A 13,927-nucleotide genomic window follows, 5' to 3' on the forward strand; every position below is an offset into this window, starting at 1 on the left:
TTAGCTGACGCTCTTATCCAGAGCGACTTACAAGGCAACTCGTATTACAGAGGAGGGCCAATGTAGTGTTAGGAGTCTTGCCCAAGAACTCTTATTGGTGTAGCGCAGCATAGTCACCCAGACCAGGAATCGAACCCCAGTCTCCCACATGGTGTGGTAGCTCACTGGCAGGTAGTGGTGTTATCTGTTGCGCCACACCAACCACAAATCAGCCTGACATCAGCCTGAAGTTAATTATTTTACCTTGTTAGTTCATGCCCTTGCTAATATTCAGCATAGTTCACTGGGACATGTCATTCAAAAGACATAATTCTTGCTTCTGTAGGAAAGTGTAATGATTAAGGATGTGACTCCCTCCCAAAGCCTGATCAGACACAAGTGGTTTTCAGATTTTAGTTTAACAGATTTTTTTTAAAGTCTTCCCCATATCAAACCATGAAAACGGATAATACACAGTATTAGACATAAAAACACCACATTAGCTAGTGAGCATGGTAAAAAATACCATGTTGGCTGCATGCGAGGTAAATAAATCATCTTCTTAACCCTCATATGTACCAATAAACATTACTTTACCTTCTTCTAAAGGTAGTTTGTGGCTTATCTTTAACTTCATACGAGAGCATCTCTTTATTTAAAGCACCTGACGGGGCCAGCTTGCATTCAGCTCATTCACGTATGCCAGACATAAACAGCATGTAAGAGGAAGTGACAAAATAAAAGACCTGGTAACTAAAATAGCATCAAAATAAAAAGGCAGAATATTGCTCAAAATATATTCTGCTCAGAATCACTCTCTTATTAAAATCTCATGTAAACATGATAACTTTTATAGTGGTAACAGTAACAAGGGGTATAATAGCGCAGTTCGGTATCAGTGCATTACAGTTGACTAGCATCCTGTTCTGAATCCATGTTGGGTTCATGACCCAATCAAATGCTATGGTTAGGGTTCGGGTTAGTTAAAATCTTGTAAAATCATGTCCCACTCAGAATGATTTCCCACCTGCATGCTCTGTTTCACACAGAAATATGACACATTTTCCACTAAATGTATATTATTATATATAATAATGTAATATTTCTTCTAAGGACAATTTGTTCACTTTGTTGCTGACTCTGTCACCGGGTTTTTAGATAAATACGTGTGTTTTTTTATGCACAGAGGGTGGAAAGCTCATGGCACGGTACTATGTTGCATTTGACACCATGAAGCAGTTCAGTAAGCTGACAGGTAGAGAAACTTTGTCTGAGCTGGTGAGTATGTGCTACGAAATTCTGTCATTTTTCCCACTTTAATTTGTGTGACTGTAAATCAAACTGGATTAAAACAAACACTTGATGCACTTAAAACACTTTGATGATTAATTTGTTAATAAAGTACATATGAATTTATGAATTCAGTATTTCTCTTCTTACAAAGCTGCAGCTGCAGTCGTATCCCACGCTATATGGACAAAAGTATTGGGACACCTGTTAATTAATAGTTTTTTCTGAAATCAAGGGTTTTAAAAAGAGCTGATCCTACTTCTGTTGGAGTAACTGTCTCTACTGTCCAGAGAAGAAGACTTTCCACTAGATTTTGGAGGAGCACTGCTGTGAGGATTTGATTGTGTTTAGCAATAAGAGCGTTAGTGAGGTCAGGATGTTGGATGATTAATCACAACCCTACCTCATTATCCTCAACTCATCCCAAAACTATTAAATGGAGCTCCTCCACCATCATTCCAGAGAACACAGTTCTTCCACTGCTCCACAGCTCCTCAATGTTGGGGGGATTTATACCCCTCTACTAGCCCACGCCTGGCATTAGGAAGCATGGAGCCAATAGGTTCATGATGTTTATCTGCTCCAGAGAGGATTCCTATTCTATTGGCAACCTAATGTAGTATTAATTAGAAGGGGTGTCCACAAACATTTGGACATGTAGCTTATGTAAGCAGAATTAAAGGGATCATAGAGTTTAGTTTTCTTGGGACTAATGAAGTAGCACAGTTAGCACAGTTATGCTAATGGTTGGCTGGTATCTTAATATCTCAGCATGTTGGACAGAGCTTCGAGGTTTTGTCTGTTAAAACTTTCTTAATAACCAAATACCGTAAAGGTTTGCACAGTAATAGGTAGTTGTTTGCCGAGGTTGTTTCATGATTAAAATTTTATAAAATTTATTTAAAAAAATTTTTTCTCCTGTTAGATTGAAATGATATCCGTAGGGAAGGAGTTTAGTGATGTGCAGCTGAGAGTGAATGAGAAGAGAACGCTGAACACACTGAACAAAGATAAGAACCGAGTCACCATCAGGTCAGAGAGAACTGTTTCCAGACATCCATATTTGACAGTTTTTTGACTATAACTCAATGTAAACATGTCTACATTTATTTTCAGGTATCCCATGGAGGGAAAGATCAAAAGTAATAACATGAAGGTTAACTGGTATGTGATGAGCTTAGTGTTATAGCTTTCACTACTCTTTCTTTTATTTTCATATTAATTATCTTCGCTTTACCCTGTATGTGCATAAATTCTGTGCTAAGCCATTGAAAGAAGGTTTGGTGTGGTGCAACAGATAACACCACTACCTGCCACTGACTTGCCGCACCATGTGGGAGACTGGGGTTCAATTCCCAGTCTGGGTGACTATGCTGCGCTACACCAATAAGAGTCCTTGGGCAAGACTCCTAACACTACGCTGGCCCTCCTCTGTAATACCAGTTGCCTTGTAAGTTGCTCTGGATAAGAGCATCAGCTAAATGCCATAAATGTAAATGTAAATAATAACAAAATATATAAATGAAATATATTTGTCTGTACAATTGTTACATTCTAAAACATAAGTGCAACATATTATAAAATAGTTTTTACTATAAAGTAGTATTCAATATATTACTTTCTTCAACTTCTTCAACTTATTACTGTCTTATTTTTAAACATTTTATTTTATTTTATTTTATTTAAACATCACATCACCAAGGTAGGCTCAATGCACTGTAAAATTCCATTGGTTTTAGTTCTACTATGAACTTATTTACCTTTAAAAAGTAGATGAAAGGTGAGTTTAAGCTTTAAAAGTTTAAGTTGAGATTTGTAGTAAGTTAGTAAAAGTATCACTGTTTTTCAGTCTGTTCTCTTATTAACCTTGATTCAATAGAATCAGAATACAATGAAAATATTATGGTACTTTAAAGTTTAATTATGTTTATTCACATTTACATTGGTGTTTAAGCTACTATTTGCACATAAAAGTGGAGAAATTAAAAAATAAAACAACAATAAAGGATAAAATAACTAAGAGACTGACCGGTAATAGTTTTGCCCGTATTCCTCCAGTGTGTTTTGCAGTTTATTTACTCTATGTGTTCTTTTCTCACCACAGTTTGATTCAGGCTCAGCTGGGCTGTATCCCAATTCAGGAGTTTGGACTGACGCAAGACACAGGGAGGATATTCAGGAACGGGGTTCGAATTAGCAAATGTAATTTCCCTCTAAACATTAAACATTTAATTGTGTCAGCACTAGACTGCCTCTCAGTCTTTACCTAATCTCCCCTCATAAATGGGTATTTGGGTTGTGTGTTGATTTGTTTGCACTTTCAGGCCTGGCAGAATTTCTTAGCCACCACTCCAAGAAGAATTTCTCAGCCCAGCTCAACTCCCTGATTTTGGCCAAGTGTTTCAGAGCCAAGCTGTGGGAAGATTCTCCATATGTCTCCAAGCAGCTGGATAAGATAGGTGGGATGACTGTCTAAACAGTTTACAGTAAGGCTCTGTTGTTTGGGTGGAGAAGATTAAATGAGTAGTCCTTGTTTATGTAGAAGATTGTCCAGTTTCTAGTGCTTAGCTTTTTATAGCTGTTATTCTCACAAATAAAGTTTTATTCAAGGTTCATTCAATTCCCCAATTCCAGGGTTATCTCTAGCAACCGCTATGGTGAACGCAGGACTGACATCGTTCAACAAGATTGAAGCCACCAATCCCAGAGAACTGGAGCTGGTTTGTGCTTTTATTCACAGATGACACTGACAGCCCTGCAGAATTGTACTGTGAGCTGTTGTTTAAGCTCAAAACAGAAAGTAACCTGCATGCCTTAGAAACTTTATATAAGATCTAAAAGTAAGTTAACAGAACTATAACATAATGTCTAATATTTCTATCAGATATCAGTAGAAAATTTTGTATCAAATATTGATGGTAAAATAATTAATCCAGTTCGTGTCTAAACCAAATCCAGCTTGAAATATTCTGAAATTGCTTGTAGAACTGCTTACAGTAACTTAAAGTAAAGTGAAGTAGGTAATGTGATATTAGTAGCTACATGTAGCATAATATTACCAATTAATAACATGTATATATTCATTTTTTATTCATATTTAAATTCATTATTTTTGGCTTGTCAAATTTGCCCCTTTTTCTTCCAATGTTGTACTGTCAATCAGAGGCACTAAAGAGATTACAGTGGGCCCCACAACTGACAGAACAACAGTTCTACCAAAATACTCAATTAATCATTTATTTAGGGCCCTTGTCAGTCACAAGCCCCGTCCTTATAACAACCCAGCCAGTTGTGCTCTCTTGTGCTCTCTTGGACTTCGGCCGCTGATGGACTTGTGACCACTGGCCCATAGTGGTAGCACACTGGTCTACTGAACCACTCAGAGCCCTTTCCAATTAGTATCATCAACAAAAGTTAGTGTAATTTTGTGAAGACTGAATCGAATCCAGGATGTTGTTAGCTATGAAAGTCTTACTATGGGGTATGTGGTATTGCAGTTGGCCAGTACGTAATAAAAAGTTTCAATATTGATGTAATAAAGAAAAAATAAGGTGCCAGCTCTAGTTTTAGTGCCTAAACTTAGAGGTATCTTTGAATTATTAATCTTTTCAAACTAGCTGAGGTTTTTCTTGGGTAAATAGCAAAGCACTTTTGTAAGTCGCTCTGGATAAGAGCGTCTGCTAAATGCCCTAAATGTAAATGTAGTTTTCTATCTAATTGTTCTTGTGGGGTTTTATGCATTTCATTCATTGTATTATTTAAAATTACATTATCAGTATTGAAAGTGAAACCATCTATATCTTGCTATTATAATTACTATTTATTAGTTTTTAAATGACTCCTGAGTCCTGATAATCATATAAGTTCCTGGTCTTTTGGTCCAGATTGTGAATCGACACCCTCCTTTTGGAAACCAGATTAAAGAAGCTGTCAGCAAACTCCCAAAATATGAAATTCGCCTGGAACAGGTGACAAGTGTTCTCACTCTATTCTGAATATGTTAAAGTAAAAAGTATGTTTAATATATTATATTACAATATATTAATATATTGTTTTATTTAATATATTATAATCAAATATTATATATTAATGGTAATGAATGATTTACTTTTTAATGGTTATTAAAATTGTTGACTAAAAAACAGTTTAAAACAGTTGACTGTCTGTACTTTAGTCCATGTGTACAGATAACCGTGAGTCGTACAGAGTCTAATACATCATCAAGTCTATTGGAGATTACTGAACACCTCCACACTGGATAGTGGAGGACAGTGTGTGATGATTTAAGCACACATGAGTTAGCACTATGCTAATTGGTGGGGTAGCACCAAACATAGCACCAAACAGGTCCTGGCTAATTGACTACATTTGGAAATATGGAAAAAAAAACATTAATGGCTAAACTCTTTCTTTAAATCTCATTTCAGCTTCCAAAGTACAGTGTCTCCACAGCAGAGATTCTTGTCACTGTGAACCTGAAGAACTTTGAGCAGCTCACCACCAAAAGAACTGCCCCGGACCACCATTACGCCACACTCATCATCGGGGATTCTGACAACAGTGTGGTCTTCCAGCAGAAGATCCTGTAAGATCCAGATTCTTTCATGTAAAGCTGTTATTGCTTGAAGACCATCCTTTTAAATAATCCAAGAATTATAATGTGGGTGTTTTAATGTTGTAATTAACAGAGACTCTTTACTTCTGAAGTCTGGGAGCTGGTCCAGGAAGATTGAGGTTACGAGAACATCGCAGGAAGATGAGATCAGCATCAATTTGATAAGCTCTGAATATGGTGTGTTAGATTCAGTGTCTCTGGTGCACACAGAGACTATATGTCCAAATGTTTGTGGACACCCCTTCTAATTAATGCATTCAGCTGATACTATTGGTAATGCAACAGTATTAATAATACATTTTATTTACAGCAGAGGTCCTTAGTCCTGACTCTGGAGTACCACTCTCCTGCTCATTTAGGTTGTCTCTGCTCTTACCACACCTGAAGAAACTAACCTGCATGTAAACATGATATCTATTGGCGAATTTCGGGATTTGAATTTGTTTGATTAATATGATCTTTATGTGAATTGTGTAGATTTGATAAGCTTTAAAATTTGAAAGAGGACTGAGATCTGCTGCCAGATGCATTATTAAACTTAATTAATTTAATAATGATGCAGGAATTACATCTTAATTAGAATTCACTAGAGATTTAATTCTAAAAGTCTTATTTTTATTGTTGAGTAATGAATTCAAGAGAGTAAAATATAAAAAAACAAATAAATACACACTATAAAATTAAAGACTAGTCCAGGAATTATAATTATTAGATTATTTAGATTTTAGTCTCTGAGGAGACATTTGAACTACCTTGTTTGGAAACCTTTTTTTTATTTGGGCATAATGAACATATCCATTAGCTCCTACCTGCATCGTATAAACCTGTGTGAACTGTTTATTAGGTATGTTAGATTTCTTTAATGCATTAAGCTCCACAGAGCTGTAAATGGTTCTAGACTTGGATTTGTAGATTCCCAGAATAGACACTATTTTCCACATAACTATTGAATAACAATCGCAAGGATGTAATAAATTGTGTACGATAGCATCGGATATTGCTCCCGTTATTAACAAAATTATCTGGAACGGGTATCGGATAATTAGACTGATCCTTGAATCGATCCTTTCACTTTAATTTGGTGGCGTGAGACTGACCTAAATGGGCAAATAAATAAATGACAAATGGCAGTTTAGTACATTTATAGTACATTTATAGTTATAACACATCTGTGTTAATTTGTTATATTATATAATGTTAAAGTCAATCCTGATGCCTTAAGTCTCTCCCACATGGTGAGATATATGGTTGATTAATTCAGCAATGGTATCGGACTGGTATTGAGTATCGGCAGAAGTGCAAAGTTTATGTATCGGTATCGGAACTGAAAAAGACGGATCGGTGCATCCCTTCATAGTATGTGTGTGGGTTTCATGCATGCATGTGTGTGTGTGTGTGTGTGTGTGTGTGTGTGTGTGTGTGTGTGTGTGCAGTGGGACTGGATATCCAGCAGAAATTCAGTGCTTTCTACTATGGAGCAAAGACGTTCAGGGCTGAATCGTACGGCATGGAGACTCCAGAGCACAAGCTTCAGAAGATACCGGACACTTTACAGAGAGCCACCGGCTCAGTGCTGAAAAGTCACATGGCCCCACCTAGAGCCCAGAGCACCGCACAGAGAGATCAGTCTAAACACCTGCCTGATAACAGAGGTACAGACAGTCTGGCTTTTGAATGTCCTTCTGGTTTGAACATCCCTCTGGTCTTCTGTAATGTTGAATCTGTCACTCTTTACTCATAAAAATGTTGTTTATTATCATTTAAAACATGAAACAAAATTTAATATAATTGCATATAAAATATACAATTAATTAAATAATTTAACACATTTCAGCCACTTTCCAAAATCATCCCAAAAAGAACTGATTCACTGGAGTCATTGTTAAGTAATGTAAAGTATAGTGAAATTCACTGTGATTTACACTGTAAATTACTGCATAATAATTTTTAAATGTTTAAGGCTTAAGATGATTATGGCAAAATACCATAGCTTTACCGCTTTAGCAGTTTTGTGTTTTAATATTATTTAAAGTTATTATATTAGTATTTGTATAAATGAGTTCTTGGGCAAGACGTCTAACATTAGTTGGAATGTTATTTCAAGTCATTCTAGATAAGACAGTCTACCAAAGGACATCAAGAAAGCTATTCATTTGGAATATTTCTCCAACATACCCTATATGGACAAAAGTATTGGGACACTTCTCCTCTTAATCGCTGAATTCAGCTGTTTGATTCAGCCCCATTGCACCACAGGTGTATACAATCAAGCCCCTAGCCCTATAGTCTGTCTTTCTTCATCACATCAGTGAAAGAACGGGAGGTTCTGAAGAGCTCACTGAACTCCAGCGTGGTTCTGTATGTAATAGGAGACACCGCTGCACCAACAACAACAAGTCAGCTGGTGAAATTTAGACCTTTCCTCCTAGATCTTCCTCCATCAGCTGTGAGTGGTGTTCTTATTGAACAGTGGAAGAGTTTAGGAGGAACAGCTCACAGAGAGCAGCTCAGCCACCGAGTGTCTGTCAGACCACGTAAAGTTACAGAGCGGGGTCAGGGCCGAGTGCTGAGCTCAGAGCAGAGTGCAGAAAAGCCTCCAACTGACTCAGTAACTGCAGCAGAGCTCCAGACCTGCTGCTGCTGGTAGAGCTTAGAGCAAAGGAGGACCAGCTCCACATTAATAATGCCTATGGGTTTAGAACGGGATCTCATAAAAGCTCCTGTGGGTGAAATGTGTAGGTGTCCCAATATTTTAGTCCATATAGTGTATAATCAGTGGCTTTATCTCTCCACACTGCAGCTCCTGCCCAGACAGAACCTGGCAAAAGGAAGTGTAACCATTTCTGTAAAAACAAGGAGCTTTGTGGTCATGACTGCTGTGAGTACTGAAGTATCTGAAATATTTGTGTCTCTGGATCCTCATGATGAGATGACACTCTGTGAAATAACGTTGACTGCTGTTTCTTCTGCTTTAGGCAAAGTTGGAGTACAGTTGGTGATGAAAAGGCCTCAGAATCCAGAGTCCAGCTTTTCTTCATATCTGCAAGATCTAAAGATGAGAAATGAGAAGCCCATAGAGACCCCCATCAAACGCTTGAAGGTCCACCAGTGTTCCTTCTGTCATATCATATATTTACATTATGTAGATGTAATATGTACTGGATTATATATGTGGTATACATACATGAAAAGTCAGAAACTTTAGTTTTGTTTATTTAATCTCCAGTAAAAAACTGCACTAGGAAACACTGAAATAAAATATTTAACAGAAAATCACACAAAAGCCACCAGCACCAGATTAATTTTCTCTAGTTTTGTGAACCCTACTTCCATCCCTCAAATCTTAAAACGAACCTGGCAAACGAACAATGGCCTGGTCAGTCCAGACATCAACATCATTGAATGTGTTTGGGAGGATTTGGACAGTGAGAAGTAGAAAACTAACAGACTAACTTCTTAGAGTAAACTTTGGAGGAGTGAATTTCCCTGCATGCATTTGTGTCTGCAAACCCAGGCCCAATTACTGGAACTAAAGAAAATTGCCTCCACCTCCTGCTTAATCACTATTTTGGGCCACTCTTCCCCATGTTTCAGCACTAGGCGAGAACTCCAGGATTGATTGTAAATTAGCGTCTGAGGGGGAATTCCGCAAAACAGGATTTCTCAAAGCCAGATTCCTTTTGTCCTTTTGGCAAAAGCAATTTGGCAAAACATACAGAAGTTCATGCAGACCATGCAGAATCATTCAGCACCTTGTACAGAACCTAATACAGAACCTTGTACAGCACCTTATACAGAACCTTATACAGCACCTTATACAGAACCTTATACAGCACCTTATACAGAACCTAATACAGAACATCACACAGAGACTTGTACAGAATCGAACAAAACCTTGTACAGAACCTCACACAGAGACTCGTAAAGAACCTTGTACAGCGCCTCATAAGGAACCTTGCAAAGAACCTTAGCATACAGAAAATCATACAGAAATTCTCCAAGAACATCATACAGAACCTCAGACAGAAGCTTGTGAAGAACCTCCTACAGAGACCCGTACAGAACATTGTATTGAACCTGTCAAAGAGCATCATACAGAACATCATACAGAACCTTGTTCAGAGCCTCATACAGAAGCTTGGGAAGAGCCTTGTATAGAGCTTCGTACAGACCATCGTGTAGGACATTGTTCAGAACCATATACAGAAGCTTGGGAAGAGCCTTCTACAGAGACTAGTGCAAAACTTCATACAGAACTTTCAAAGAGCGTCTTACAGAACGTCGTACAGAAACTTGTTCAGAACCTTGCTCAGAACCTCATACGGAACCTCATTCAGAGACTTATACAGAACATTGTACAGAATCTCTCAAAGAGCGTCTTACAGAACGTCGTACAGAAACTTGTTCAGAACCTTGCTCAGAACCTCATACGGAACCTCATTCAGAGACTTATACAGAACATTGTACAGAATCTCTCAAAGAGCGTCATACAGAATGTCGTACAGAAACTTGTGAAGAACCTTGTTCAGAACCTTGTTCAGGGCCTTTTACAGAACCTCAGTTTACAGCTTGTGTAGAGCCTTGTATAGAGCTTCGTACAGACCATCATGCAGGACCTTGTTCTGAACCTCATACTGAACCTTATTCAGAACCACATACAGAAGCTTGGGAAGAGCCTTCTACAGAGACCCGTACAGAAGCTCTCAAATAGCGTCTTACAGAACATCGTACAGAAACGTGAGGAAGGCCTGCTTTACGAATGACTTCATGCTTGTTTTGAAATGTCTGCCTTTCACCATCCTATTAAATCCCGTTGGGTTAAATCATGTTCCGACCACAACTCACAATGTTCTGCTCTCCAGGTCCATTTCACTCAGAAATACAACCTGTTCCAGAAGAAGAATGCGCTCTGATACTTGTGATTCGCGTTGGTTTTCTCCTATTTTAAATGTTTTGTTTAGAAGATGCAGTAAATGTAACGTTCTGTTTTCCTTTAATTGAATGGTCTTTTTGCAGATGAGGATGAATGCCGAGACAAGAAACATCAGCATGCAGCAGTTCTCCTACACACGCAAAGACACAATTCCAGCTCACACAAGGTTTGCTAGTGTTTCAGACTGCTTGGTAAACCCTGCTGTGTGGATCAGTGAAGGCCTACAGTGCTCTGTCTTTAAGATGGTCTGTGGTGTTGTTTTTCCAAGGTTTGAGGAATTCCAGAATTATCCTCCAGGTGTGTCTCACAGCATTGAGCCAGAACAGGGGTTTCCCACACCTGCAGAGACATCATATAATGGTAAGCTAATGGTAACCCAAATTCATGATGTTTACCATAGCCACTTGCAGGAGGGCTGGCTTTACACAGACACTAATTTTAGATTCAGCGCAGTGAGGTATTTGTCCAGCAGATGGAGCTGTAAGTCAAGATCAATAAGGATCAAAAATCCAAATCCACATTAAAATGTATTTGTGTAGCTCCTGATGTCACAAAGCAACCGTAGAGATCCAGAAATAAAATGAAAGAAGCTAAACAGTTAAAACATGCAACCTCAAGTCAGCAAGAAAAACTCCCTCAAAGCTAGAAGGAGAAACCTTGAGAGGAACCAAGACTCAAGGGCCAGGACATCCTCCTCTGGTGAAGATCACCACATACAGTATACAGACAAAAGTACACCTACACATTCCACCTACAGGAGCCTATATGCCATCCCGTTCTAAACCCATAGGCATTATGAATGTGGAGCTGGTCCTCCTTTGCTCTAAGCTCTACCAGCAGCAGCAGGTCTGGAGCTCTGCTGCAGTTACTGAGTCAGTTGGAGGCTTTTCTGCACTCTGCTCTGAGCTCAGCACTCGGCCCTGAACCCGCTCTGTAACTTTACGTGGTCTGACAGACACTCGGTGGACACTGAGCTGCTCTCTGTGAGCTGTTCCTCCTAAACTCTTCCACTGTTCAATAATAACACCACTCACAGCTGATGGAGGAAGATCTAGGAGGGAAGGTCTAAATTTCACCAGCTGACTCGTTGTTGTTGGTGCAGCGGTGTCTCCTATTACATACAGAACCACGCTGGAGTTCAGTGAGCTCTTCAGAACCTCCCGTTCTTTCACTGATGTGTGGAAGAAAGACAGACTGCAGGACTAGAGGCTTGATTTTATACACTTGTGGCTGAATGGGACTGAATCACACACCTGAATTCAATGGTTAAGGTGTGTCCAAATGCTTTACCATACATACTGTGCCAATGAAACACTGCTAATGGCGTTTCACCATTTTCACAGCCTATTTAGTATAGAAGTGTGCTACTTTGGAGACAGTCTGAATGTATATATTTTAAGAGTTGGTACCAGAGGTTGGTACCTTTTTCTGTACTTAATGCTCCATCATACTTTACATTTTCAATTTTTAGAATACACTGAATACCCTGAAGACTTTTATTCTGAAGACACAGTGGAGAAACAAACGTTCCAGACTGATGCCAACAGTAATCTTCAAAGTAAGTTTGATACGCTATATAGATCGCCAACTTCCCAGCTCATTCCAAAAGTACTGGATTTAGCTCCTCCACCATCATTCCAGAGAACACAGCTCTTCCACTGCTCCACAGCTCCTCAATGCTGGGGGGCTTTATACCCCTCTAGCCCACGCCTGGCATTAGGCAGCATGGAGCCAATAGGGTTATGATGTTGATCTGCTCCAGAGAGTCCTATTCTATTGGCAGTACTTCTTCTCTACAGGGACTAGACAAGCTGTGTGTGCATTTGCACATCTGTGTCAGCAATGGTTAAAGCTTAAAGTAGCTGAATGCATTCATTAGAAACGGTGTCCACAAACTTTTGGATATATAGTGAGTTTAATTCACACATTAGGTGTATTATTGAGAACAAAATATAAACAACAAATAATACAAAGCATTAATTACACTGATGGATTACAGATCTGTTTAATGTGATCTAAACTGTGCTACTGTTCAAGGTGCATGCATGAGCAGAACAGCCTCAGAGAGACAGGTGAGCAGAATTCACAGCTTCAACTCACATGTGGACCATGGCATGGACGGCAGCTTCTCGTCTGATGCCCTCAACGTGACGTTTGATCTAGCAGTTGACGAGTGGGATGATTTTGACGATGATAACTTAGTGCTTGCTAGCGATGTCTCTTACAGTACTGAACTGCAAGTGAGCCAGTGTGGTCAGCCCACAGCAGGTACTGCTTGTAACTGTTTTGTTGTAAATTTAACCAAATTGTCTTAAAAACAGATGATACAGATGGTCATATGCACGAGGAATGCTTTGTCTATGTTTTTAGGTTGTTGGACTTCAGTTTCTCCTGGTTGTTCAGAGCCTAGAACTGAGTTATTAGGATCTAACCCAATCACAAGGTCAGTCAGTGGATCTCGGATGTTTTATATGTTGTATTAAGAGATAAAAACTTCAGCAAATTAATAAACACGCTTTCGGTTTCAGGGTTGGACCAACACCTGTAGCACCAGACACGGTGAGTTTCCCTTCTATGTATCAGTATAGCAATCATTTCTCAGATCCAGATTAAGCCCAAATCACGAGGAGACTGAGGAGTCACCAGACACTGTGAGAACTCCATGTTTGAGAGGAACACTTTCACAGTGGGGGTTTGGTTTGCTTAGCTGTAGAGAAATTCAGATTATTCACCAACTCCGATTACAGTGGTATGTACACAGATATAGCCATTTTATTAACTATCCAAGCCCGCCAGTGAACCTGCACGTCTTCTGAGCTTTATATGGAATGATATATACAATTATATAAATACAAGGTCAGGGAGGGTGGAGGTGAACGTAAATGCAGGTATTTATTAAAGACAAAACTAAACCAAACAAACAAAACGCAAAGAGAAACAAACAAGGAAACAACCCGAACACTGGGACTAACAAAGGAAACAAAAAGAAACCGAAACTGAACAGAACAAAAGAAACAGACCAAGCTAACACACTACAAACCAGACAAAGGAGGGCTAAAACAAAGGAGTACTTGTAGAGAGACTAACAAGGGACTCACAAGAAACACCTC

At 38.9% G+C, this 13,927-nt stretch overlaps 1 protein-coding gene across 1 annotated transcript in view; it reads left to right on the top strand.

Moving 5' to 3' along the window:
* The window catches only part of hfm1 (helicase for meiosis 1), a 29,718-nt gene that overhangs the window by 14,849 nt on the left and 942 nt on the right, over positions 1 to 13,927 (top strand). Inside the window, exons 20-37 of the mRNA XM_072691010.1 lie at positions 1,166 to 1,257; positions 2,195 to 2,301; positions 2,386 to 2,433; positions 3,374 to 3,471; positions 3,594 to 3,728; positions 3,904 to 3,989; positions 5,154 to 5,237; positions 5,697 to 5,854; positions 5,958 to 6,061; positions 7,318 to 7,504; positions 8,683 to 8,762; positions 8,860 to 8,984; positions 10,901 to 10,983; positions 11,086 to 11,177; positions 12,289 to 12,375; positions 12,855 to 13,094; positions 13,188 to 13,260; positions 13,346 to 13,376. Of these exons, the coding sequence (XP_072547111.1) occupies positions 1,166 to 1,257; positions 2,195 to 2,301; positions 2,386 to 2,433; positions 3,374 to 3,471; positions 3,594 to 3,728; positions 3,904 to 3,989; positions 5,154 to 5,237; positions 5,697 to 5,854; positions 5,958 to 6,061; positions 7,318 to 7,504; positions 8,683 to 8,762; positions 8,860 to 8,984; positions 10,901 to 10,983; positions 11,086 to 11,177; positions 12,289 to 12,375; positions 12,855 to 13,094; positions 13,188 to 13,260; positions 13,346 to 13,376 (1,910 nt within the window). The remainder of the gene's footprint in view (positions 1 to 1,165; positions 1,258 to 2,194; positions 2,302 to 2,385; positions 2,434 to 3,373; positions 3,472 to 3,593; positions 3,729 to 3,903; positions 3,990 to 5,153; positions 5,238 to 5,696; positions 5,855 to 5,957; positions 6,062 to 7,317; positions 7,505 to 8,682; positions 8,763 to 8,859; positions 8,985 to 10,900; positions 10,984 to 11,085; positions 11,178 to 12,288; positions 12,376 to 12,854; positions 13,095 to 13,187; positions 13,261 to 13,345; positions 13,377 to 13,927) is intronic.

The sequence above is a fragment of the Salminus brasiliensis genome, chromosome 11 (assembly GCF_030463535.1).
Source record: "Salminus brasiliensis chromosome 11, fSalBra1.hap2, whole genome shotgun sequence".
In the NCBI taxonomy this organism is placed as follows: Eukaryota; Metazoa; Chordata; class Actinopteri; order Characiformes; family Bryconidae; genus Salminus; species Salminus brasiliensis.